We start from the raw sequence: 25463 nt of genomic DNA on the forward strand, positions 1-25463 counted from the left end.
CTACTTTGCTTCCCCTTGGACCCTCTTAACATTATTCACTGCTCGTCTGGGAGGAGACTCGGGTCTTTCTCTCAAACTGTCCGCATAGCATCTGCGAGCAGTCGGTTGGTCTACATGCATCGTGATTATGTCTCCTGAGGCGGATGGAAACTTCATGGCCAAGTGATATGTGGAGACTACTGCACCAAGCGTATTCAGCGAGGGTCTCCCTAGCAAAATATTATAAGAGGTGTGAGCATCAACAATAAGGTATCGAATTTTTACCGTTTGTGTTATCATTCCTGTCCTGAACTTAGTGAACAAGTCAACGTAGCCTTTCGTATTCACTTGCTCCCCTGCGAAGCCCACGATCGGCTCTGAGTATTGCTGGATCTCCCCTTCTGGAATTTTCAGCTTTCTCTGAGTGCCCCAATATAGGATGTCCACCAAACTACCCAGGTCCACCAGGGTTTTCCTGACCGCGAAGTCCTCGATCTCTACTGATATCACCATTGGGTCGTCATGCTGGGGGTCGATCGCTTGGAAATCGTCGTCTCGGAACGTGATGGGTGGCATGTGTCGTCTGGGACATACTGTCACGACATTGACACTCTGAATCGCTCGCACATATTTCTTCCTTGCATACGTAATGGCCCCACCTCCTGCGAAGCCTCTTGAAATGTAATAAATTACTCCTCTCAGTGGCCTTTCTCTCGTATCCCGCTCATCATCTTTTTTGGGTTCGGCCCTTCTGCAGGTGCCCTCTCTTTCCCTCTCTCGGTACCCTGACGTCCTTCGTGGTTGCTCCTCGTAGCATTTTTCTCGTTCTTCCCTTGAAGAGAATCCCCCGCCTTCCCGTTTCACGAATCTTCTCAAATGTCCTGCCTGTATCAGTTCCTCGATTTTGTCTTTCAAGGTAAAGCATTCCTTTGTTGTATGCCCATAATTTCGGTGATACCGACAATGTTTGGTGGTATCGGTGTTCGGGGGAGTCGGGGCCCTTCGAGGGACTGTTATTAGATCGGTGTTCAGTGCTTCCTCCAGAATTCTGGCTCTGTTGGACACAAGTGGCATGTACCTGCTGTATTTCGGCTGCCTAGAGTCTTTGAACCTGTGGTCGGATCGGGGTGCTAACGTTCGCTCTCTATCATGGTGCCTTTTCTCCTGTGCGTCTGGTCGAGTTGTATTGCGGAATTCTTTCAATTCCTCCATCTGCATGAATTTGGTGGCCCTGGTCCGAAGCTCATCTAGATTGTTCACGGGCTTCTTGCATAGACTATCAACGAAAGGGCCAGGCTTTAGTGCTGTGATGAGGTGGTGCATGGCGACCTCAGGATTTAAATTAGAGATATTCAAGGATATCTTCCCAAATCGTTCCATAAACTCCCGCAGAGACTCTCCTTTTACCTGTCGTATATTTACCAATGCCAGAGAAGTAAGGTGGTGTGGCTTACTAGTGGCAAACTGTATGTCGAAACGGGTGGCCAACGTATCGAAACAGTCGATAGAGTTGGGTGGTAATCGTGTGAACCAATTGAGTGCAGGCCCTTTTAGGGATGTTGGGAAAACACGACAGAGGATTGCGTCGTCCGAAGTATACAACCCTGCCTGGGTGGTGAAGACGTCCACGTGCTCCTCCGGATCTGTAGTGCCATCGTACTGGCTCATAGTCAACCCCTTCCAGCGCGTGGGAAGTTCCGCTTCCATGATCCTGCCCACGAAGGGGTGGCGTCTGGCTGCTCTAGGCCTTGCTTCTGTTTGGTTGGTGGTGGTTTGCGCTCGGGACTCGTCTCGTCCGGTACCATCCCCTCCCTCTTCATTGCTACAGGATTCCTCCCTGTGGGGGGGATTCTGCTCAATTTGCGCTCGCATCCGCTGGTTCTCCTCTCTTAGGGCGTTCAATTCTTCCTTGTTCTTGCGCCTTAATTCTTCCAACTAACGGTTCATCTCTCGTTGCATCTCTACTGCTACTGAATTATGATCGACTGCTGCTCTTGTTGACACCATCCTGCTTGAGAATTGTCTGGCCCCACGGTGGGCGCCAATTGTACCTGATCGGTACTATTTCGGTGCGGAACCAGACGATCTCAAGAACCCTCTGTGTCGAACCTCCTCCTACTCCTCCCTGGACTCCTCTTGGATCTCCCTACCGTCTGCACTCCGGGGGTGGGGGTACCTGCAAGCACTAGTGCAGAATGGGGTTTTTAACTCGCCTTATAGGCTTCGGTTACTGCGGGACCGAAGCCTATAAGGAGGCGGTAGCATTTTTGAAATTTTTCTCAGCATTCTGCCTCGGGTCCCAAACTAACTGAAGCATATAACCCATCTGTGTCACCCAGATTTACAAAACTGCCACTGACAGCGCACGCTTTGGCCTCGGGTGACAAAAAAACGAGGCCTATAACAGAAATTTGGCCTCGGGTGGCGAAGAACCGGGGCCTATACACTTCCATTTGGCTTGGGTGATTGACAACCGGTGCCAAAATGTCTTTTTCTTCTTCCCCGCCGTAGTCTCCATTTCTCTAAACAACTCCATTTCTCTCTTCTCTCTCCCTGCAACCTAGCCAGCCCTTTTTTCTTTTTCTCCTTCCCCGCCGCAGTCTCCATTTCTCTCTTCTCTCTCCCTGCAACCTACCCCTCCACCGTCGCTGGTTCGTTGCCGCCGCTGGGTCGTTGCCGCCGCTAGGTCGCTGCCGCCGCTGGTTCGCTGCCGCCGCTGGTTCGCTGCCGCCGCTGGTTCGCTGCACCTCCATTTCCTCGCCGCTAGGTCGTTGCCGCTGCTGGGTCGTTGTCGCCGCTGGGTCGTTGCCGTCGTTGGGTCGCTGCCGCCGCTGGGTCACTGCCGCCGCTGGTTCGCTGCAGCCGCTGGTTCACTGCACCTTCATTTCCTCCACCTCCATTTCCTGATTCCTTGATTAAATTTTATATGTAGTTTTTAGGGTTTGTTGAAAAGGGTGGCTGAAATGCAAAGTGGAAGAGGGGCTGAAACCAGATCTGGAAGGATGTCCTCAGAGATGCTGAGAGAAAGCAAATAACAAGTCATGCCGTGAAGGATTGGCTGCAGAAACTCACGGATGAACTTTCAGATGACCCAGATGAACTTTCAGATGTGGATGGTAATGAGGATGATACCACAGAGGGGTTCTTTCAACTGCAGTGGTGCTCGAACGACTTACCACAACTGCAGTGGTGGTCCAAAAAAATGTCCCCTATGGCCTCGGTTCTTACGTTACCCGAGGCAGAAAAAGCGCTTTATGGCTCCGGTTAACACCCGAGGCCAAAAGTCATACCTTTTGGCCTCACCCCAATATGCCTCGGTTCTAAAACCGAGGCAGAATAACAAAAACAACCGGGGCCAAAAGCCCATTCTGCACTGGTGAGGCATTCCGACGCTCAAGTTAGAGAGTGATTGATATGGGGTGTAGTAGGTTAGTGAGAAAAGCGTACCTTTACCTATTCACTAGGCCTTAATTTATACTAATTTCTTAATGGACCTGTTATTAATATTTGCGGGCCGTTTGTATTTGAGGATCGATTCCTTCCCTTTCCGACTAAGGTTGCACACATCGGTTCTTTCCTTATTGGCTGGAATTGTTCTTATGTTCCTTTAATAAAGATCAGTTCTTTCAATTCTAAGGTTTGTCCGTCTGTACTTTTGTCAAAGATCCACTCCTTCCTTTTTGCGGTTTGGCCATCTATACTTCTCACATATCAACTCCTTCCTTCTGTACTTCTCACATATCAAGTCCTTCCTTTTGTACTTCTCACATATCACCTCCTTCTTTTTTGGGGTTTGATTGCATGTTGCCCTTCTGTACCACATGTTCCGCCTTGGGCCGGGGTGTACTCGGCCAAGAGGGCCGGGAAGTACATGACCACTGCGCTTATTGGGCTGCCAGCGTTGCGCTGGATCCAAGCCCCCGCGGTTGGGCCATCGTGTGGGGACGCTCCTACCTGGGCCGGGATGATCCCGTCCAGTTTCCCCTTATTGGGCCGGGAAGTACCCGGCCATACACTAACAAGAACTTTTAGATTATCCACATTAAATTCAACCAAAGTACGGTCTCAATCAAATCTTATTATGCTTAATCATTTCTATTCTTTTATCTCCTCACCAAATAAAAAACTCAATTAATCAAAGTAAAGTCTCGACTAATTTTTGTTAGAGTAAATACTTTTAACCAAAGTAAAGTCTCAATTATTGGTAAAGACTCTTTTAATCACATGAAAGTTTCTAAATTAAATCAAAGTAAAGTCTCAATTAAATTTAAAAATCCTTCAACTCATGTGATTAACATAACATGCATGTAGATTTAAACACTTCGCTGATTAGCTAGTATGTAAAAATTATTACTTTTTATATGATTCAAAGACAAAAGACATAGATGAATGAAAACCACAACAATAATAAAAAGAACAAAGAAATTATTTCATTCTAACCTCAAAATCTATAATAAAATTACAGTGGAACCAATCCAAGAAGTTTAGCACTCCATGAAATAAAAATAAAAATAAAAATAAAAATAAGAGAAGAATGGAGAGAGAGAACGAAATTAGACCCCTTAATAAAGGTTCCTAAACTCTGAAGTTCGAGCTTGTTTTTCCTACTTCCCCTTGGTATCTTTATGTAGGACTTGGGTTGGGTTTTTCTATTACTGAAATCTCTCAAATATCTTTTAAAATAAAGATAAAGATAAATATCATTTATCTTTATAGTGGTATAAATATCTAAAAATATTTGAAGAGATATAGCTAATTTTAAAAATATTTGACAAATATAGTTGGTTAATAATTTATGATATAATTAAATAAATTAGTTACTTAAATATATCTGATAAATTATCACTAACTAATATTTGTATTAATTTTTCAAATCGACCCTTTGTAATATCCTCCAATTATCTTCTAAATAATTCAATATCTTCAAGATATATTTATTTGTTGTAGAGATCAAAAAAATTTAAGAAAATCTTGTCATATTTAAAAAGATTTGATAGTTATTATCTTTTAATACTTTATGATATAATTAAATAAGATAATTGTTTAAAAAAATCAAGTAAAATATTTAAAGATATATTTTCCCTAAATTATCTTTTATCATGAATTATCAAAACCCTTATTATGGAAAAAGATAATAAGTTAAAAGTTAAAATTTGAGGGGCTTTGGAATTATGCTGGAAATTAGTTAAAAGTTGTTACCTTGAAGATAATATACATACATTTGTTTTGTATGGCTTTGCTTGCAACTTTATTCTTTATACCAGACAAAAAACTACTTGATAAGGAATCAAAAGTTAACGAAAACAAAATCAATTTAAAGCATAACAGTGACACAATTATCTTATGGCTACTTTAGAATTTAGTAAATGGTAGTTTGTGAAGTAATTTCATTAGTTGAATTTTTACATGACGCTGTTTGAAAATGAATTTTTGTACGTTGATTTACTGTAAAGGATGAAGCGGGCCTAGCTTGCATCTGTGATGATAAATTCGTAGGATATTATGGGAGAGAGAGGGAAAACCCTCAGTCATGGAGTTTGGAGATATTTTGGGCTTTATAGCCATAGACCTCTACCTTCACATGATCTCAACATATTTTTCTGGATTGATTTAAGGATTTAAGGTCTTGATCATGGTTATTGGCCTGAGAAAAACAACAGAAAAATTATTATTATTGGCTTGCAGTGCAAAGAGACTCACGCAGAGTGAGAGGATGATCATATTAGTATTAGTGTGAGGAGATGATTTTTTTTGGTGGATTGAATAGTGAAAATGGGTCCATGCATTACTACTGATAGTGATAGTATTGAATATTTGGTTATAATTCATTCCTGCATTATTCTTCTGCCACATCTTTTACCTGTGTTCTTGCTCATACTACTTCTTTTATATTATGGTGCATCACCTCCCCTCTCCTTATCTTGTGTTTTGATTTCATAACAGTTTTGTATTAAAAGGTGTGATTTTAACAGACCCTAAAATCTTCACGTTTATATTACTAGTATTGTAATTAAGTATTGGCTTGATTCCAAAATCCAATTATATGAATTCAAAAGAAAGCATAGGGTATTGAGAAGAATTGCTTTAAGAAAATTATTAAATAATAATTAATTTTAACGACAAAAATACTTAATCATGGTATTGACTAATTTTAATTTAAATACATAATGGTGTCGAAAATTATAAACTAAAAATTTAGCTACCATAAAATGTTGATACATGCTGCTCTCCTTAGATCTTTCAACTGAGGGCTGGTCTGTACTTTCATGAAAGTAATCACATTATCCATTGTGGAGCAGAGAGTGTTGGATTGGAAGGTGGTAGCCAACCAAGTCCAAAATTTCATTGCCACTGGACATGAAAAGAAGAGATGTTCAATGGTTTCCTATTTACTTTTGCAAAGACTACATCTAAAGCAAAGATTAATTCCATATTGTTGTAATCTTGACTCGACTGGCAACCTATTTTGCAGGTACTTCCAAACCACTAAACTTCTAGTAGGAGGTATGAATTTAGCCCAAATCATGTTAGCCCAGGGAGGAGAGACAATGGGTCACCTTGCCTAACCCCTTTTGAGCAGCTGAAAAATCCTGTTGTGTTTCGATTGACTTTGACAGAAATTTTAGCCGAATGTAGGATGGTGTTAATCCAACTGCAAAATCGAGCATTGAAGCCAAAATTTTGTAAGACTGTCATTAAGTAGTTCCAATCCAATCTATCAAAAGCTTTTTTGATGTCAACTTTGAGAGCTACATTTCCTCCGCAAGTTTTTTTATTCAGCAGGTTGATGGCTTATGAGGTAGTAATAATGCAGTCCTTTATCTCCCTAACTTGCACAAAACTGTTCTGGTTTTTAGTAATAATCCTGGAAGCAATGGGGCTAGCTTAGCGGCAAGGATTTTTGTTATAATTTTGAATGTGAAGTTAGCTAATGCAATGGGCCTATATGTTTGATTTGGGGTGATACAGATATATGTTTTATCTTTTATTTTCATTTTTATGTCACAACAAATGTATGGATATTAATTAATTAAAATATAAGGTGTAAATGAGATACAATTGATAAAAAAAATATATTTTATTTTAAATTTTAAAAAAATTGTCACAGGTTATTTCTAAAAGTAAACCTTTAGTTGATTTTGGGATGGATATCAACCGGACTATGTAATGTTTCAAGTATGATATTATGCATGCACTAACACAAAAAAGCGTTATAACGTCACTCCTATAACGTCCGCCCAAAAAAAGTCCAACGTTAAAAATGATCGGTGGTATTTTTGTAAATTATCGGACTTTTTTAACGTCTGTCTATTCCAGGTCAGACGTAATTTAACGTCTGTCCGTTCTAGATCAGACGTAATTTAACGTCTGCCTAAAAAACCCCGACGTCATTTAAAAAAGGACGTCAGACTGTTGTTCCCCCGACGTCACTTAACGTCGGACTCCTTCACCACTGACATTAAGTTTTACTTATCTCTATGCGAAACGCAGAAACCCTATGCTGTTTTACTATTTCCGCGAGCATTTTCCACCGGCGACCCCCATTTTGACTTTATCTAGGTGAGTTTCGAACTTTTTTCACCACCAAACTTGTTAGGATTTGATTATGAATTGATTTTAGGCATTTTGAACCGAATATTTTGCGTTTTCATCCCTATTTGCAGCGTTTTGAGATTCGTCCCACTTGCTCTTCATCCCCATTTGGCTAACAGCATGCAGAGACCTTAAAGCCACCTTCTCCAAGTTCGTCTTTCATTTGCTAGAAGGGGTTAGTTTTCCATTTCTAAATTTAGGGTTATAACTAAATTGAGCGTTAATTGTGATTACAATGGCATGATGCATACTGTAGGTAATTATTTTCATATGTGTATGATTATAAGAAGTGTACCAAACACTCTCATGTGGATTGCCTCCTTTTAGACTTTTAATTATGCATGCCGTTTGAAATTGAAATTGAAATTGAATTAATAACATGTGTATCTAATTTGGAGGGTAAATGAGCGTGATGTGGTGATCAATGTTGTGAACTCCATACGAAAATGAGTCATAATGAATTTAGGGTGGAGTGAATAATGAAGGATGACTCATTCCAGGAACTATAAAGTTTATGTTTTCATTACATGAGAGTTCTTAGTATTTTTCTTTTTTATGAATGATGTTGAAGTGTTTACATTTCTTTAAACTGACCTCTAAGTTGCCTTAGAGTAATATTTAGGTGGTCACTACTTGATCTTTAATTCTCCATTAAGAGGGGTGAGTGAGGTAAGGTTAAATCAAGGACCTCAAAACCAGCATGTAACTGAGGTAATGTTCTTTTTCATGTCTTTTGTTTCTCTTTGGTCTGATTTTGTTATGAGACATCTGTTGTAATCTGCTAGAGTTATTTTCTTCTCTCGACATAAGATTAAGGTGATGGCATGAGGATAACAAATACCTAACAGATTTATGTAGTGTAAACTATCATAGGTATGCAATATTGTTGTACTCATTTTTTTTTAAACTACAAGGCATTTAATTCAATGGCTTTTTCTAGTTATTGATTAACTAGTAGTTCTGGAATATAGAAGTTAATACTCTTAAGAAGAGCGTTTAGAAACTATTATGGATTTTTTCTGATTTTTAGGTGTGAGAATGTTGTAAAAAAACAAAACTTAAAAAAAAACAACATTGTTTGACGTCTGGTAGAACCTTGACCGACGTTATTTAACGTCTGACTCTCCTGGACCTGACGTTAATTAACGTCTGACTCTCTTGGCCCCGACTTTAATTAACGTCTGACTCTCCTGGTCCCGACGTTAATTAACTTGCTCTGCTTTCCGACATCAATTTTGACGTCACCCAATACGACGTCGGTGTTTGGGCAGACGTCAAAGACCGAAAATATCAGACGTTAAAAGCCCTTTTTGTATTAGTGATGTCTTTTTGTGAAAAATGTTATTTTATGCTGTAGCTAATATCCATTTGTTTTAAATTTCAAAAAGTATTAAAAATTATAGTGACCAAATTATTTAGGAATAAATTCTTAAATTATTTAAAAACTATTAAGATACGTTAAAAGTAGGGATGATAATGGGACAGAGACGACTTCATTATCCCACATTCATTTTTATAGAAAAAATTTATCCACATCTCCATATCCAAATTTAACGGGTATTAAATTTGTGTTTCATTCTCATTCCCATGAGTAACAGATATATTCTCGTACTCATACACATAGCCGTTTTCTTACTATTTCAATTTTAATTAATTATAATTTATAAAATATTAAAAAACTAAAAAATTACGGTAAAGAAACATAATACTATCAAATATTCAATATTAAAAGGAGGGTTGTTTCTTCAATACAAATATCTAGAAATAAATTATAATTGTATACATTTCAAATTAGAATACAAAATAAAATCTCATGAGAACCAAAACATTTATTAAATTTGCAAAAGTGAATGGAACCTAGTTGATAAAATTTAAAAATATTTTTACACAAAATATAAAAGGTAAACAAATATTCAAATTAAAATAGATTTTAAATGTTTGTTTACTTCAATTTTTTAAATTCTAATTAATCTCTTTTTCATACACTAATAAAAGTTATAATACATCACTTGATCAAAATTATACAAATAAAAAATATTAAACTAATAATAATAAAATTTTAACATAGATCTTGTATCTTTTAAACTTCAATATATGGTGGATAGTGATTAAAAGAAGTCATGGAAATTACATTAAATTTTTATATTATAGTAAATAAAATTTATATATACAATTATAGTGACAAAATTACAATACGATAGATAGTAAATTATAAAATAAAAAATAATTATATAAAATATATCAAAATAACATTTTACATGACAAAAATAAGCAACAAATAAAAAATATAAAAAAATTATCAAATATGTGTCTTAGAAACAATTTGAGAACATATTGAAGAAAATCACACAAAAAAAAACAAATATATAATTAAAAGTATGATAAGATGAAAAAACCTTAGAGATCTAAGAAAACTTTTCAAATATCAATATAGTCAATAGTTGAGAAATAACGAAAATTATTTTAGCGAAATAATAAAAAGTTCTTCAAATGAAAAAAAAAATAATAGAGTAAAGAAGATAAATTTTTTATATTATCTATTAAATGAAAGTTTATGTTAATTAAACATTTAAATTGAGAGTATTAAACATTCTCATGCAAAAGAAAAATATATAATAAATAAAAATATTAAAAAATAATTGAAATCTTCAAATGTAAGACATAAAATTTAATTAACATATATCATTTTAACATAATTGCATAAATGTTATAATAAGATGAAAAATATATTAAAGATACAAATGAATTTCACGAGAAACCAAACAATTAAAAGAAATAAAAAATAGAAAGTATATATATATATATATATATATATATATATATATATATATATATATATATATATATATATATATATATACTCATTTTCAATTGAAAAAGTACGAGATTTTCTATACCAATATCCAGACACAACCAATGTGGGGATTCCTCGTCGAAACCAAGGCGGATTTAAATAATACTCATGAAAACAAATTTATTTGTCATCTCTAATTGACATCAAATTATAATAAGACTAAAATTGAGGAATTATGTTACACAAGGGTTAAATTTTAAAAATACTTTTGTTTGCTAAAGCAATAATTGATTTCGTGTATTATCTACAATCGATATTTTGAATAATAAAAAATAATCAATTACATTGCAAGGTATTAGATTATTCTATTAAATTATATATGCAAACCATATTACTGACAAAATTGAACATTTTAATATAATTAATTATATCTTCACATCATTTATGAAGTATGTTCTTGTTTAGTAGAGATGTCAAAATGGGTTTCAACCCGTGAGCCAACCCGGCTCACCACGGGTTCGAGCCGGGTTGGGTTGAGAAAAATTCAACTTTTTCAAAAGTGTGTTGAACTCAACCCGGCTCACTTAACCCACGGGTTAAACGGGTTCGAGCCGGGTTGAAGGTGGGTTGGCCCACTTAACCCACCAACATTTTTTTACAATTTTTTTTTATTTTTTTTAAATTTTCTTTTAATTTTTTTTTAATTATTTACTACTCCAATTATATTTTTTCACAATTTCATATTTTTAAATGATAGAATGTTGCTTAATTATATTTGAATTATTTGAATGTTTAATTAATTTGATTGTCAAGTTATATATATGTTGATACTTTAATCTTTAACTATAATCTTTATAGTAAATTACTCAAGTAACCGTCTTATAAACAATTTTTTCTAAATTAGCATGAAAAAAATGTATAGTTTTTTTTATTTATATTTTGTTGAATAGCATGACAGAAAATTTGTAATATTAGTCATGCTTTCTTAGACTAATGGATACTTTCTTGGAAATAATTCTTCATATATTGGTGGTGAGCGTGATCAAAATATTGGTTCTTAATTTTACTATGATTGTCATCTCATGGGTTACTTAAAAATTTATTTAAATATTTGAATAATAAAAAAAATAAATAAATAATTTTTTTAGGTGGGTTGGTGAGCCAACCCACTTAACCCACCAACCCGTGGTGGGTTGAGCCGGGTTACAAAATTTCTGGCTCACCAGAAAGTGAGCCGGGTTGGGTTCACTCATTTTGAACCCGGCTCGTGGTGAGCCAACCCGTGTGAGCCGGGTTGGCTCACTTTGACATGTCTATTATTTAGTTTAAAAATAATTTTGAAAAATATTTATGAGTTTTAAGAAAAATATTAATAATAAACTTATTTATGTCTAAGTAACTCCATGATTGACGAGCACTCACTCATAAGAAAATAAAAAAATAATACCTATTAGTGTGAATGTTTATCATAAAAAACAATATATCTGTATACACTAAGTGTTTACTATGATGAACAAAACCAGCGTAGAATCGTATGCACGTTATACAATTCAATAGCATTTATTTTTAACGTGATGATTTATTCTAAACATATCCATTGAATGAAACGCAACATGCAAGATATATGACAGCTATTACAAGATATCTTTCTTTGGCTCTCCTTTAAGCACGTGATTGTGACTGAATGAAAGTAGTGGTTGCTACAAAGCATGCAACGTACATTAAACATCATACAATTCAGACACATTAATTTTGACAATGAGGTAACGCCTTACTATGCCAGCTACATTTTCCTTGGCTCTCGTTTAAACACGTAATTCAGAGTCAATACGTGATTGCTACAAACCATGCACATTTTTAACGTGATAATTTATTCTAAACTACCTATAGAAATGTATTTTCTTCTATTATGTTTATAAAAATTTTAATGATAAAAAATATTTAAAACCTTATTTATGTATTTATATATATTAAAATATTATAGTATATAACTTTTAAAAATATAAATAACCATTTCAGAACTATTATACTTATTTTTTGGATTAAATATTTTTGTAGTCTCCAAACTTTGACACAGAATTAAAATCTATCTTTGTTTCAAATGTTGATACGCTTTGATTTCCAAATTTAAAAAATGAATATATATAGTCTTTCAAACCCAATTGAGTTAAAACATTTTGATATATCGAATGATTTCAAGTTAGTGTTTGAGTTGTTTACACCTTTTAACACATTTAAGCTCAAATGTTGGTATGGAACGTTGTTTAAGAAACATGAAACAATATTTAACACAGTTTGGTTAAAATAACTATATTTATTATTTTTAATGTTTGAAGATCAATACATGTCAAATTTTAGAAATAAGACAAATTTTAATTTTGCACCCAAATCAAAATTTAAAGAGTAAAACATATTTAACCAATTTAATTATGGAATTTATAACATCAACAAGGTAATATATAACTATGATAAAATAGTTGGATTAATAAAACTAATGCTATAAAAGTTTTATTGTATAATTTGATATATTTTCTCCATATAAATAATATATATCATCCACATAAAAGAACTTTTTGATATCACGAATTAAATTATATTAACTTCATTTTAGTTAATCCACACACCCTACTTTTACAAGGACATATTTTAAATCTAACAACAAATTTATGTTACTCTTCCGGTATAAACCAATACTCATATGTAGAACTAAAAGTCATGACGAATTTAAATATATTTTCTCTTTTAATTTTCGATATATATTTTACGAACAAAATTATAATAGAACACCGTTCTCCAAAATAGACAGTATTTCAGTGATCACAACATTATCTTAATATATTTAAATACTTAATCAATACCAAAGACAGTTTGTTGTTCTAAAGTGATTAAATGGTGGTATTTTTTTTTTATTGGATCTATCTATTAAATTCTATATTAAAAAATATCTTATATGATTTTCTTTACAATAATTTATTTATACTTTTAAAAATACTTGTGATTCTAGTATTTCAAATGTGACAGAACTTAAAATGTGATACTTATCTAACTTTAACTCATTTCATAGTTTGTTGGTTTTGATTTTCCATCTGTATGACATTATCACGTTGAGGACAATGTTTAAATATGAGGTGTGGGTGAGTATATTGTTAGCATAGATTTTGTTTTGTTTATCATACAAGTCAATGGATTCCTTTGTTTTTAAAATTTGTAAGTAACCTTTAGTTTCATCATTCTTAGTTAGAAGTTTTGGTCATAGATTTATTTTTTACATTTTACGTGATAATTAGGTTGTGGATCTTTTTGGTGCAATATACACCTTGGTGAGATTTGAGAATACTTTTTTTTTCTTTCTTGTGTGATTCACTCATGTTCATGTTCGTAGGTGTTGTAAAACTTGACTTTTCTTTCCAATACTACTTGTTCCAGTATACTATTGATACGATTTATGCTTTTTTTTGTTTTGTTTTTTAGCTACTTAGCCAAATTGAACTACTTTGAATTATTTCCATTTGTACACCCTTTTTATCCTTTTGTTGACCTTGATGATTTTATAGCTCATTATAAATCTTAAAACTAAAAAATCATGATACATCCAACCTTTGGAATTATTGTGAGAATTTGTTAAAATTAAGTGTGGGGTTATTACCTTGAAGATACTATAAATGCATTTATTTTGTATGGCTTTGCTTGCAGCTTTATTCTTTATACCAGACAAAAAAACTACTATCAACCGGTACTTGATAAGGAATCAAAAGTTAACGAAAACAAAATCAATTTAAAGCATAACAGTGACACAATTATCTTATGGCTACTTTAGAATTTAGTAAATGGTAGTTTGTGAAGTAATTTCATTAGTTGAATTTTTACATGACGCTGTTTGAAAATGAATTTTTGTACGTTGATTTACTGTAAAGGATGAAGCGGGCCTAGCTTGCATCTGTGATGATAAATTCGTAGGATATTATGGGAGAGAGAGGGAAAACCCTCAGTCATGGAGTTTGGAGATATTTTGGGCTTTATAGCCATAGACCTCTACCTTCACATGATCTCAACATATTTTTCTGGATTGATTTAAGGATTTAAGGTCTTGATCATGGTTATTGGCCTGAGAAAAACAACAGAAAAATTATTATTATTGGCTTGCAGTGCAAAGAGACTCACGCAGAGTGAGAGGATGATGATGATATGTAGTGTTAGTGTGAGGAGATGATTTTTGTTTGGTGGATTGAATAGTGAAAGTGGGTCCATGCATAACTACTGATACTGATAGATATTGAATATTTGGTTATCATTCATTCCTGCATTACTCTTCTGCCACAACCTTTACCTGTGTTCTTCCTTATACTACTCTAAAATTGTGATGTATCACCTCCCCTCTCCTTATCTTGTGTTTTTTATTTCATAACAGTTTTGTATTAAAAGGTGTCATTTTTTCTCAGTGTATTGGATTAGGTTGTAAGAGTTTTAAAAGATCCTAAAATCTTCACCTTTATATTACTAGTATTGTAATTAAGTATTGGCTTGATTCCAAAATCCAATTATATGAACTCAAAAGAAAGCATAGGGTATTGAGAAGAATTCCTTTAAGAAAATTATGAAATAATAATTAATTTTAACGACAAAAATATTTAATCATGGTATTGACTAATTTTAATTTAAATACATAATGGTGTCGAAAATTATAAACTAAAAATTTAGCTACCAAAAAATTAATGTCTAAATTCATCTTTAATTTAAAATTAAAAACTAATTAAAATCAACCATAGCAAATAGGTAAAATCTTTGTAACTAATGTTAGAAAACAAGTTAAAAATTAAATTTTTATTATAATCATTATTTTAGATATTAATAATTTTTAGTTTATAAAATGTTAACTAATTATTCTTATTTTAGGGTGATATAGATATAAGATTGTTGTTTTATCTTTTATTTTTATTTTTATGTCACAATAAATGTATATATATTAATTAATTAAAAGATAAGTAATTAAAATATAAGGTGTAAATGAGGTATACTTGATAAAAAAAAATCATTTTATTTTAAATTTAAGAAAAAAGCATATAAACACATATATAGTTTAAAAAAAATTGTCACAGTTTATTTTGGAAAGTAAACCTGTAGTTGATTTTGGGATGGATATCAACCACAGAGTACGTAATGTTTCCAAGTATGATTTTATACAGGTGTTTTGTTTTGTTTTTTTTTTAAATTTTATTTTAAGCTGTAGCTACATCCATTTGTTTTAAATTTTAAAAGTATTAAAATTTATAGTGACTAAATTATTTTAGTTTTTAGGAATAAATTCTTAAATTATATATAAATATTTAAGATATATTGAGAGCAAATTATAGAACTAAAAATTGAGGAATCATGTTACACACGGGTTAAAGATAATTTAGTTTCCCAAGGCAATAATTGATTTCATCTATTATCTACGATCGATATTTTTAACAATCATAAATAATCAATTACATTTTAAGATAATTGATTATTCTAATAAATTATATATATTTCACAAAATTAAACATTTCAATATAATGAATTACATTTTAACATCATTAATAAGTATGTTCTTGTTCAGTTTAAAAAGAATTTTCAAAAATATTAATAATAAACTTATTTAGGTCTAAGTAACTACAATTGACGAACTCCCACTCATAAAAAAAAATAATACCTTTTAATGTGAATGTTTATCATGAAAACAATACATCTGTATACATCAAGTGTTTCCTATGATGAACAAAACCAGCGTAGAATCATATGCACGTAACTGTGACTGAAAGTGGGGTTGCTACAAAGTATGCAACGTACATTAAACATCCTACAATTCAGACACATTAATTTTGACCTTGAGGTAAATTTATTCAGCTACATTTTCCTTGGCTCTAGTTTAAACACGTAATTCAGAGTGAATATATGGTTGCTACACAGCATGCAACGTACATAAACAACTATATAATTCAGCACTTTTTTAACGTGATAATTTATTCTAAACTATCTATTGAAAGTTCTTTTCTTCTATTATGTTTATAAAAATTTTAATGATGAAAAACAATTTTTGAGATTATGAATTAAATTATATTAACTTCATTTTAGTTGATCCACACACCCTATTTTTACAAGGACATATTTTAAATCTCGCAACAAATTTTGTTACTCTTATGGTACACCAATACTCATGTTTCCATATGTCTTTTTAAGAATAAAATTGTAATAGAACTCCGTACTTAAAAATGAACGGTATTTCAGGAGTGATGATTGATCTCACAATATTATCTTAATAGACTTAATTACTTAAAAGTTAGTATCAAAAACCGTTTATTTTTCTAAAGTGATTAAATGGTGGTAATTTTTTATTGAACATATCTATTAAATTCTAAATCATAAAAATATGTCATATGATCTTCTTTCCAACAATTTATTTATAATTTTAAAAATACTTATGAAGTGATTCTAGGATTTCAAATGTGAAACTTTAACTCATTTAACATTATTGATAAAATTACCTTAAAAATATCTTTGATGATTATGATTTGATGATGACTGCGTTAGATTAAAAAATTCATATTATTAAGAATGATTTCATTAATGTAACATCTGTTGTTTAAATGGAAAAAGAGGTTATCGGAATAATATACTCTTAAAATTTGAACACTGTAAATAACAAAAATAAGGAATATCGCTTGTTTAATTCCTTGTACTGGGCAAGCAACTTTTTTTCGATATAAGGCTAGGTCCTACATGCCGACAGCTACTAAAAAGTGTAGCAGTATAATCATCCAATACAGTCATACCGAATTGTCAATTGTCTTAATAATTTAATAATATAATAATATTTTAAGTTAAAAAGTAAAAATAATTAAAATTTAATACTTCAAGGTGTGAATTTGTCTTTAACCTAATCTGTACGGGATGTATCACCCTCTAAAAAAATTTCTTTATCTGAGTTTTGACTTAGGTTTATGAATTAGGTCAGTTTTTTATTCTTTATATACCATGAAAAGGCCGACAAAATAATCTTTCTCACTTTGGTTTGCTTCGTCAACATTGGTTAAAATAATAAAAAAAAAACAAGTTTGGCGCATGCATCGATAAATCTAGTATCCGCACTCATGACGTTAAGGGTCGTACTATATTCATTTGACATAAACAAATAATTATATTTTAATTACTTTTTAATGTAAAAGTATAATATATATTATTATATGATTAAAAAGAAATTTTAAGTAAATGTATTTTTAAGAAGAGTGTCATACCATATTTTAACGTTAAACTCCAGATTACTACAACTTACTCTCTCAGCATTAAATTGCACTTCTCATATCAACAACAAACCTATTTTACTTTCACATTCTTCACTGCTATTGCTCTTTTACTTTTATTGCGTTTTCATGCTCAGAGAAACAGTAGGATATGTTAACCTCAAACTCCAAACTACTATAATTAGAGACTTTGTAGTTCTCATATCAAGAACAAACCATCCACAGAAATGAAGCATCTGAGCTCCTATTTTACCTTTGCCACTGCCATTGCTCTTTTCTTTTCATATGAACCTCCTTCACAAGATACTCCTGAAAAGTTTGTTCAATGTCTCAACAATTATCCCAATATCTCCAACTCAATCTCCGATGTTCTTTACACCCAAAGCAATTCTGCATACTCCTCTGTCCTAAATGTTACCATTCAAAATCTTAGGTACTTAAACACAATCCCAAAACCCCAAGTCATTGTCACACCACTTGACGTTTCCCACATTCAAGCCACCATAATCTGTGCCCAACGCCATGGCCTGCAGATTCGAACCCGAAGCGGAGGCCATGACTACGAGGGTCTCTCCTACGTTGCCGAGAGTCCCTTTGTCATCGTTGACCTCTTAAACCTTAGAGAAGTCACTGTTGACGCAGAAAACAAAACTGCATGGGTTCAATCTGGGGCACTCCTTGGTGAACTCTACTACAGGATTTACGAGAAAAGCAACACACTTGCGTTCCCAGCTGGTGTGTGCTACAGTGTGGGCACTGGTGGCCACTTCAGTGGAGGTGGCTATGGAGTCTTGATGCGTAAGTACGGTCTTGCCGCAGATAATATCGTAGATGCTCAGTTAGTAGATGTGAATGGTAATTTGCTTGATAGACAAGCCATGGGTGAGGATCTATTTTGGGCCATCAGAGGAGGTGGAGGAGCAAGCTTTGGAGTCGTCGTGGCTTGGAAGATAAAACTAGTTCCGGTTCCACCAACTGTGACAGTGTTCAATGTTGGAAGAACTTTGGAAGAGAATGCAACCGAGATCTTTCAAAAGTGGCAGCTTGTGGCGAGTAAATTGGACGAGCGTATATACATTAGGGTGGACATAAATAGGGTAAATTCACGTGAAGATGGAAAGAAAACAGTACAACTTAATTTTGTGTCCTTATTTCTAGGAGGTGTAGAAGAACTTCTTCCATTGATGCAAAAGAGCTTACCAGAGTTGGGTTTGGAAAGAAAAGACTGTACTGAGACTAGTTGGATTGGCTCAGCTGTCTTCTTGAATGCTGTGTTGATTGGAACTTCAGGCCATGAAGCCCCCGAATTTTTGCTGAACAGAACTCAAATTTATTCAGGTTTTTTCAAAGCAAAATCTGATTATGTGAGGCAACCCATTCCTGTGGATGGATTACGAGGGTTGTGGCGCTTTCTTTCTAACGATGAGATAGAATTTACTCAGATTGAATTAGCCCCTTATGGAGGCAGAATGGATGAGATTTCTGAATCTGAACTTCCATTCCCATACAGATCTGGATACATATTTCATATTCACTACGTCACCATTTGGCAAACGGCAGGGGACGAGGCTGCACAAAGGCACATGAATTGGATAAGAAGATTGTATAAATATATGGAACCTTATGTTTCAAACTCTCCCAGAGCTGCATATGTGAACTACAGAGACCTTGACATTGGGGTAAATAACAATGGCTACACGAGCTACGACCAAGCCAGCATTTGGGGTATCAAGTATTTCGGTAACAATTTCAAGAGATTGGCTACAGTGAAGACCAAGGTTGATCCTTACAACTTCTTCAGAAATAAACAAAGTATTCCTACGCTGTCCGAGGAAGAAATTTAAATTACCTACAAACCATCATAGTATCTTAAATTCAAATAAAGTAATAAAATAATGTGTATTTTCATTGTATGATTTGAATAGTAATATTTACGGTTCAAATAAGGTTAAATATGTTTTTTTTCATTCAATTTTTAGCCTGGAATTAGTTTATTTTTAAAAATTTTACCCAATTTAATTTCCAATTTTTAAAACATTGTGGATTTAATACTTTTAATGAAATCTTGTTAAGTTTATTTAATGTTTCAAATGCGTTTCATGATAGTTTCTTAGCTAATATTGAAGCAAAAATATGTCAAGAGGTGTAAACAACTCAAATGTTATTGTGAAATGCATTTAAAATGTTAAATAAACTTAACAAAATTTTGTTGAAAGGACTATATCCACGTATTTCTAAAGTTGAGGACTAAATTTGGATAAAATTTTGAAGAGGGACCAAAATCATATTTAACCTTAAAATAAATTTTGGATTTTTAAATTTATGTTTTCAAATATGTTTAAAATTATATAACTTAATAAAAAAGTTAAAATTCTTTCTCTTGAATCACCGAAAAAAGCATCTAATTAACTTATCGAAAATGATATTTAGACACCAAAAGTAGACTCATTTTAAACACAGGACCCACGTGGTATGTAATTTTTAATTCAAAATTTAATAAAAATGGAAAACAGAACCTACGCACGTGTGGGTCAAAATTTAAAGAGGGAAAATTGTTTTTCCAAATCCAAACGTGCACTCGAATCTTCCATCATCACAACACGCTCCTTTTTCGTTTTCTGCCCATGGGTTTCTTCCATTGAGAAGAACGCAAGCTTGACAAAATAACTTCACGGTTCCGGAGAGAGAACGACCACCATCACCACCAAAGCAATGTTCATCGAGTGGGTTGCCTTTGCCATGGAGCAGAACAAGAAGGTACGAAAAGCGGAAATTTGTGACTAAGAGAAGGTTTCGTGTTAGTAGTCTTAAATATCATTTTCGATTGCAGTAATAACACCTTCTTTGGATGGTGGCCATGAAAAAAAGTCCCCTAAGTTACTTATGACACATGTGGGGAGTTGTGATGGTAAAAGTGGGGAGCCACTAGGTTGAGACAACTCTTAATTAGAAGAGCTAAAAGTCAGAAAACACCTGTCAATATTGACGTCGACACTAGAGTCCCTACAGGTCATTATGCGGACGTCTTCAAAAGCTATTTAAGGATGTTGACACGAGAGAGAATATCAATCCTTACTCCATCTTTTGATCATGTCACTGAAGTTGATCGGAACATGATATGGCAGGATTTATTGGAAACTAATATTAATGTTATTAACCTTATAGTTTGATTTTATTGATAATATGTTAAACATTATTGATGGCATTTTCTATATTGCAGCTAACGTTTGATATTCCAAATGTGGCGACGCTTAAACACAATTTTTTGTCATCGGTGACTGAGAAATTTTGTGGTTTTAAGACCAAGTTGACATCTAGGTATGTATTTGGATCTAAAAAGAATGAAAATTCATTACTGAAATACACATGGATTGATGAAGACACATTGCATCATTTTCTTGAGCTTCAGACATTTGAGGGATGACATGTATGTTTATTTCAAATCATCAATTGCTTAATTGATAATTGTGTACAATTTGAACTAATTCATTAAGTAGGTTTTATATGTTACACGAAAAGAGAAAAAAAAAGGCTCAAATTATAAGTGCTCAAAATAAAAACCCGCACATAGTGTCTCGTGGTGGGTATAGAAAACTTGAAGAGAAGATAATGTCAGAAAAGAAAAAATCTAGGTCCCCACCTTCTGAGGGTGAAGATATTGAGCCTCCTTGACCACTATCTTGTCATGAAAAGTGGAAGTTAGTCCATCTACACACATCAGGTAACTACACTTCTGAATCTATACACGAGAAATTTCCGAGAAAATTGTAAGATACAACTTTTCTTTAAATAGCTCCTTTGTCTTTTATATTGTATGATTTTTTATAACTTTTTTTATTACATTGCAGGATTCGTTGGTTGACCAGAGCTTACAAGGAGAATTCACTCTAGAAGGTCGTCATGACATACTTTGCTGCTACAATTGGACGAGACCCTGGACGTGTGGGTGGTGTTGGATTAGGAGTCAACATACGCCAATTTTTTGGTTCCTCCTCTCTTCAATCTTCATGTAGAAATATTGTTGATTATAAAGAAAGAATGACAGAAAAAATCACTAAGAAGGGGAAAGAAGAATTTATGCGCCAATTTGAGAATTATGGCATCTGTCTGCCATTGGATCCTCCACCAGAACTGGAACCATTTTTGCCTCCCACGGGTAAAATTAATCTTTTTTCTATAAGCTATGAATTGAATAAATGGTATTTAATCAAATAATTGAATAACATTAATAAATCATTGACTCTAACAGGTAGAAACGGAAATGAAAGTTGTTCAACTCCACCCATACCAAGGGATGACATGGACGACACTCATCCATGTCAGCTATATATTTGGGATGGTACATGGAAGACACATGTGGCTCGTGGAAAAGTATTTGAGGCAGCCATAATTTTTCATGGCCTGGATATCAGAGGATGAGGTTAAGGTCATAGTAGATGAGGTTCTCGTGTCGTTTGCTTTAGTTCCTATGCCAACAAATGAGGTATATACTATGGCATAAGCATTCCAATGTTTCCTCGCCTGGCCTAGAGATTTGGTTCATTTTGACCCCCTGATACATACTCTTAAACCCACCATATAATAAATTTTTAAGTTTACATGTATATTATATTCAACTTTAAATTATATTCCATTTTAACTCAAATTGCATCGATAAGAAAATCCTCTACCAAAGAAGATTCCTCTCTTTTTGGATGATCCTCTTGTTGCATTACTCCAACTTGCTGAAATAATAAATGATAAACTGATGAAAGTTCCTTGGGATTCTAAGATTTTTGGAAGAGACCTAGAGATACCACTTTACTTGCATTCTCAAGATGTTTTGGAGCAGCTTGCACAAAGATAAGAGTAATTGAATATTACCATTATTCAGTTATGGATGATGTAAGCCTTTAAGTCATTTTTATGTTTAGGTATCTATTTGTTGTCACTAAAACTATGGGGCTGGATGATCTATATGGGTTTGTGGACCCCCAACTCACTCATGAAGGCAACAAGTTTGATGACACCCAAGCAAATGTGACCAAATGCTTTCAACGCGGAAAATAAATTTATTTTGTCCTTTATGTTGCTGGTAAGTCATTTTTGTTTACTTGTGAACATAATTTGTCATTTTAACGCATAACAATGAATTTATTTTCTTCTCAGGCATCATTGACAGTTACATATGGTTTTCCTAAGGGAGAACTTTTCTATGTGGTTTTTCTCTTTGCACTGCCCTCCCCTCAACCATTTTAGACAAGTGATAGATTGGTAAGAACCTCAATGTCAATCTTATGAGTATTATTTGTTATGTAAAAGTATCCTAACATATTTCCTTTATCATAGTTCAATTGTTGGACATAACATATTCTTAGGGAGATCAATAACTAAGGCAAAATGTCCTGCATGGTGGTCCCTCTAGATTTGGTATTTTTATCCATATATTTATTGTTGTTTGATTTGATTTTCTTCCTTAATTAATTGTAATGTTGTTGATATAATGTAGTGAACTAAACAAACTGACTCTTATGAATGTGATTATTATATAATGCAATGGATGACAACCATTATGCGTGCTCGTATTACAACTAATTGGGAAACAATAATATATATTTGAATTAAAATAAATACTTTGCATTATTGCCTTTCTATATACTAACTTAAATTAATGTCTTATTTTGCAGACATTCAAGAGTATTGCACCAATTCCCGTGAAGTCCATAAAGTTTGGTAGGATAACATGTGCCAAATTTATAATTCAAATGTACAATAATATTTATTAGGATATGTATTTGAATTATGGAAGATGTTACAAAACACTTTTAAATGTATTTGGATTATGGATGTTATGTTTTATAAAATGTTCTGTTATGGTCTGTGTTGGTTTGCTGAAAAAATATGCAGGTTAAAAAATGTGAGAATAACCATAAAATATAAAATTTATTTAAAAAAATAACAAGATATACGACTTCGATTCATACCACAATTAAGGCATAAACAAGGACACAAGGCCTCGATTTAGACCACAATTGATGCCAAAAGGTCTTCAAATTTTAAAAGTAATTTTAAAATTGGTGATTATATGGCTTCTGTTCACTAGAGAACCCAGGCAGAAAAGAAGCTTTATGGCTTTGGTTCACCAGAGAACCGAAGCAGAAAAGTGTGTTTTTGCTTCGGTTTATAATCGAGGCCAAAAGCTGATCCTTTTTGGCCTCAGCCTTATATGCCTCGGTTATGAAACCGGGGTACAATGACAAAAGTAACTGCGATGAAATCCCCTGTCTGCACTAGTGTCACGAAACCCATTCTTCCAGCTACAAGTATAAATTACAGCTTCAACATGTTTTGACAATAAACGACTTATGTACTTATTCAATATCCTTGAATCAATATTAAAAGCATATTTTGATGCAACTGTAGTGATTGGGATGTTCGGCAAGTCCCTAGCCATGATTGACAAATCTGAGAAACATTGACTATTACTCTTCCACCATTAAAGAGCATCCATATGTTCAATAATATCAACATCCATTGTTAGCTCATCCAAACACCAAAACAACTGAAACACCAACACTAATGTGTAGTAAAATAACAACACTTTCAGCATAAAATTGTGTGCAAAAATATCAACATTTTCAACATAAAACATCAATAGTGTGAGCTCTAGAAAAGCAACACAACATAAATATACGGCAGGCTAGAAACATACGCATTAAATGACAGCAAGAAACATCTCAAACAACATACATCTCAATATATTACAGCAATATACTAGTTAATCACAACAAGCAATCCAACAATTGTTCATCTCTCAATTAAAAGGAATGACTTCATATGGTTACCTTACCTCCAATCCAAAAACGGTCAGCAACTACGAAATTCAATTTGAAGGAAAATTGAAGCAACACCAGCAATCACAAAACGACTCCAAAGAAGAATGGGAAATAGCAGCAAAATTGATTAGAGATAGACCTTACCTCTAATTAAGGGAAATGAAATTTAGGGTTAGGGAATTTCATCCATTAGCCTTACAAATCGAAAAATAGGTAACCAAAATGAAAATTCACTAACGAACCTTCCTGCATTGGTCCGGTGGTCGAAATCGTCCCTCACGTAGTAGTGTGGTGGTGGTGGCTCTGCATAACTATGTTCGCTACGTTCTCACGCTGCATTATGGCCAGCGATGTATCGTATATGACAGAGGAGGAAGAACACCACCCATGACGGCTAACGCAACACACATATGGAGGATTGAAAACAAGTGGCTAAGTTATGTTTTGTGATTCACAGACCGTGGTTGGTAAGGCAGTGAGGGACCACATGGTTCTTCTTTCTATTTTCAGGAGAGAGAAAGAATGTGTCTACTAAGTCTAAGACATTTTGTTTCTTTTTGTGAAGAATGACAATGCACTGAACAACACAAAGCAACCATTGCATCTGTGTTGCACGTGATTTTTAACTAAATAAGGTGAGTTGTGGGTTAGCTCGTCTTGGCTCACGGGTTGGCTCGCTAGGTTAGCGGGTTGGGCAGACTAGGTTGGTTCGAGTTCATGAGTTGATTTTCTTGTCCCGACCCATGTTTTTAAGGTCGGACTGGCTGGCCGACCCATCAAACCCAACCCTTTTTGACATCCTTAAATTTTTATAGTAAAATATTTAATTAACATAATAAAAATAAATATAAATACAATAGTAAAATTATAATTTCTGAAGGTATAAGTTATGTGTAAGAGAAAAATTGTAGTGTGAACTTACAGTAATGCCCGACATAAAGATTTTGTAAACTTCGTGATCATTTACATTGTCTTTATGATGTCCGAAAAGTGAGAAGTCGTAATGTGATTAAATGATGG

The 25463-nt window shown here is 33.6% G+C and overlaps 2 protein-coding genes across 2 annotated transcripts; one reads left to right on the forward strand and one right to left on the reverse strand.

Annotated features, from left to right (window-relative positions):
- On the reverse strand, positions 1-1851 carry LOC114175060. The gene has a single exon (XM_028059820.1). The coding sequence runs from the start codon at positions 1849-1851 to the stop codon at positions 1-3; it is 1851 nt and encodes a 616-aa protein (XP_027915621.1).
- A 16004-nt stretch (positions 1852-17855) lies between these two features.
- On the forward strand, positions 17856-19574 carry LOC114177601 (berberine bridge enzyme-like 15). Its single transcript, XM_028063015.1, has one exon. It carries the CDS (start codon positions 17856-17858, stop codon positions 19470-19472), a length of 1617 nt encoding a protein of 538 aa, XP_027918816.1. The 3' UTR covers positions 19473-19574.
- Positions 19575-25463: the final 5889 nt, after the last annotated feature.

The sequence above is a fragment of the Vigna unguiculata genome, chromosome 3, assembly GCF_004118075.2.
Source record: "Vigna unguiculata cultivar IT97K-499-35 chromosome 3, ASM411807v1, whole genome shotgun sequence".
NCBI classification, from domain to species: domain Eukaryota; kingdom Viridiplantae; phylum Streptophyta; class Magnoliopsida; order Fabales; family Fabaceae; genus Vigna; species Vigna unguiculata.

Excerpts from the sequence above, each read along its gene's own strand:
- LOC114175060 (XM_028059820.1), bottom strand. The coding sequence starts at position 1,851 with ATGCGAGCGCAAATTGAGCAGAATCCCCCCCACAGGGAGGAATCCTGT.
- LOC114177601 (XM_028063015.1), top strand. The coding sequence starts at position 17,856 with ATGAAGCATCTGAGCTCCTATTTTACCTTTGCCACTGCCATTGCTCTT.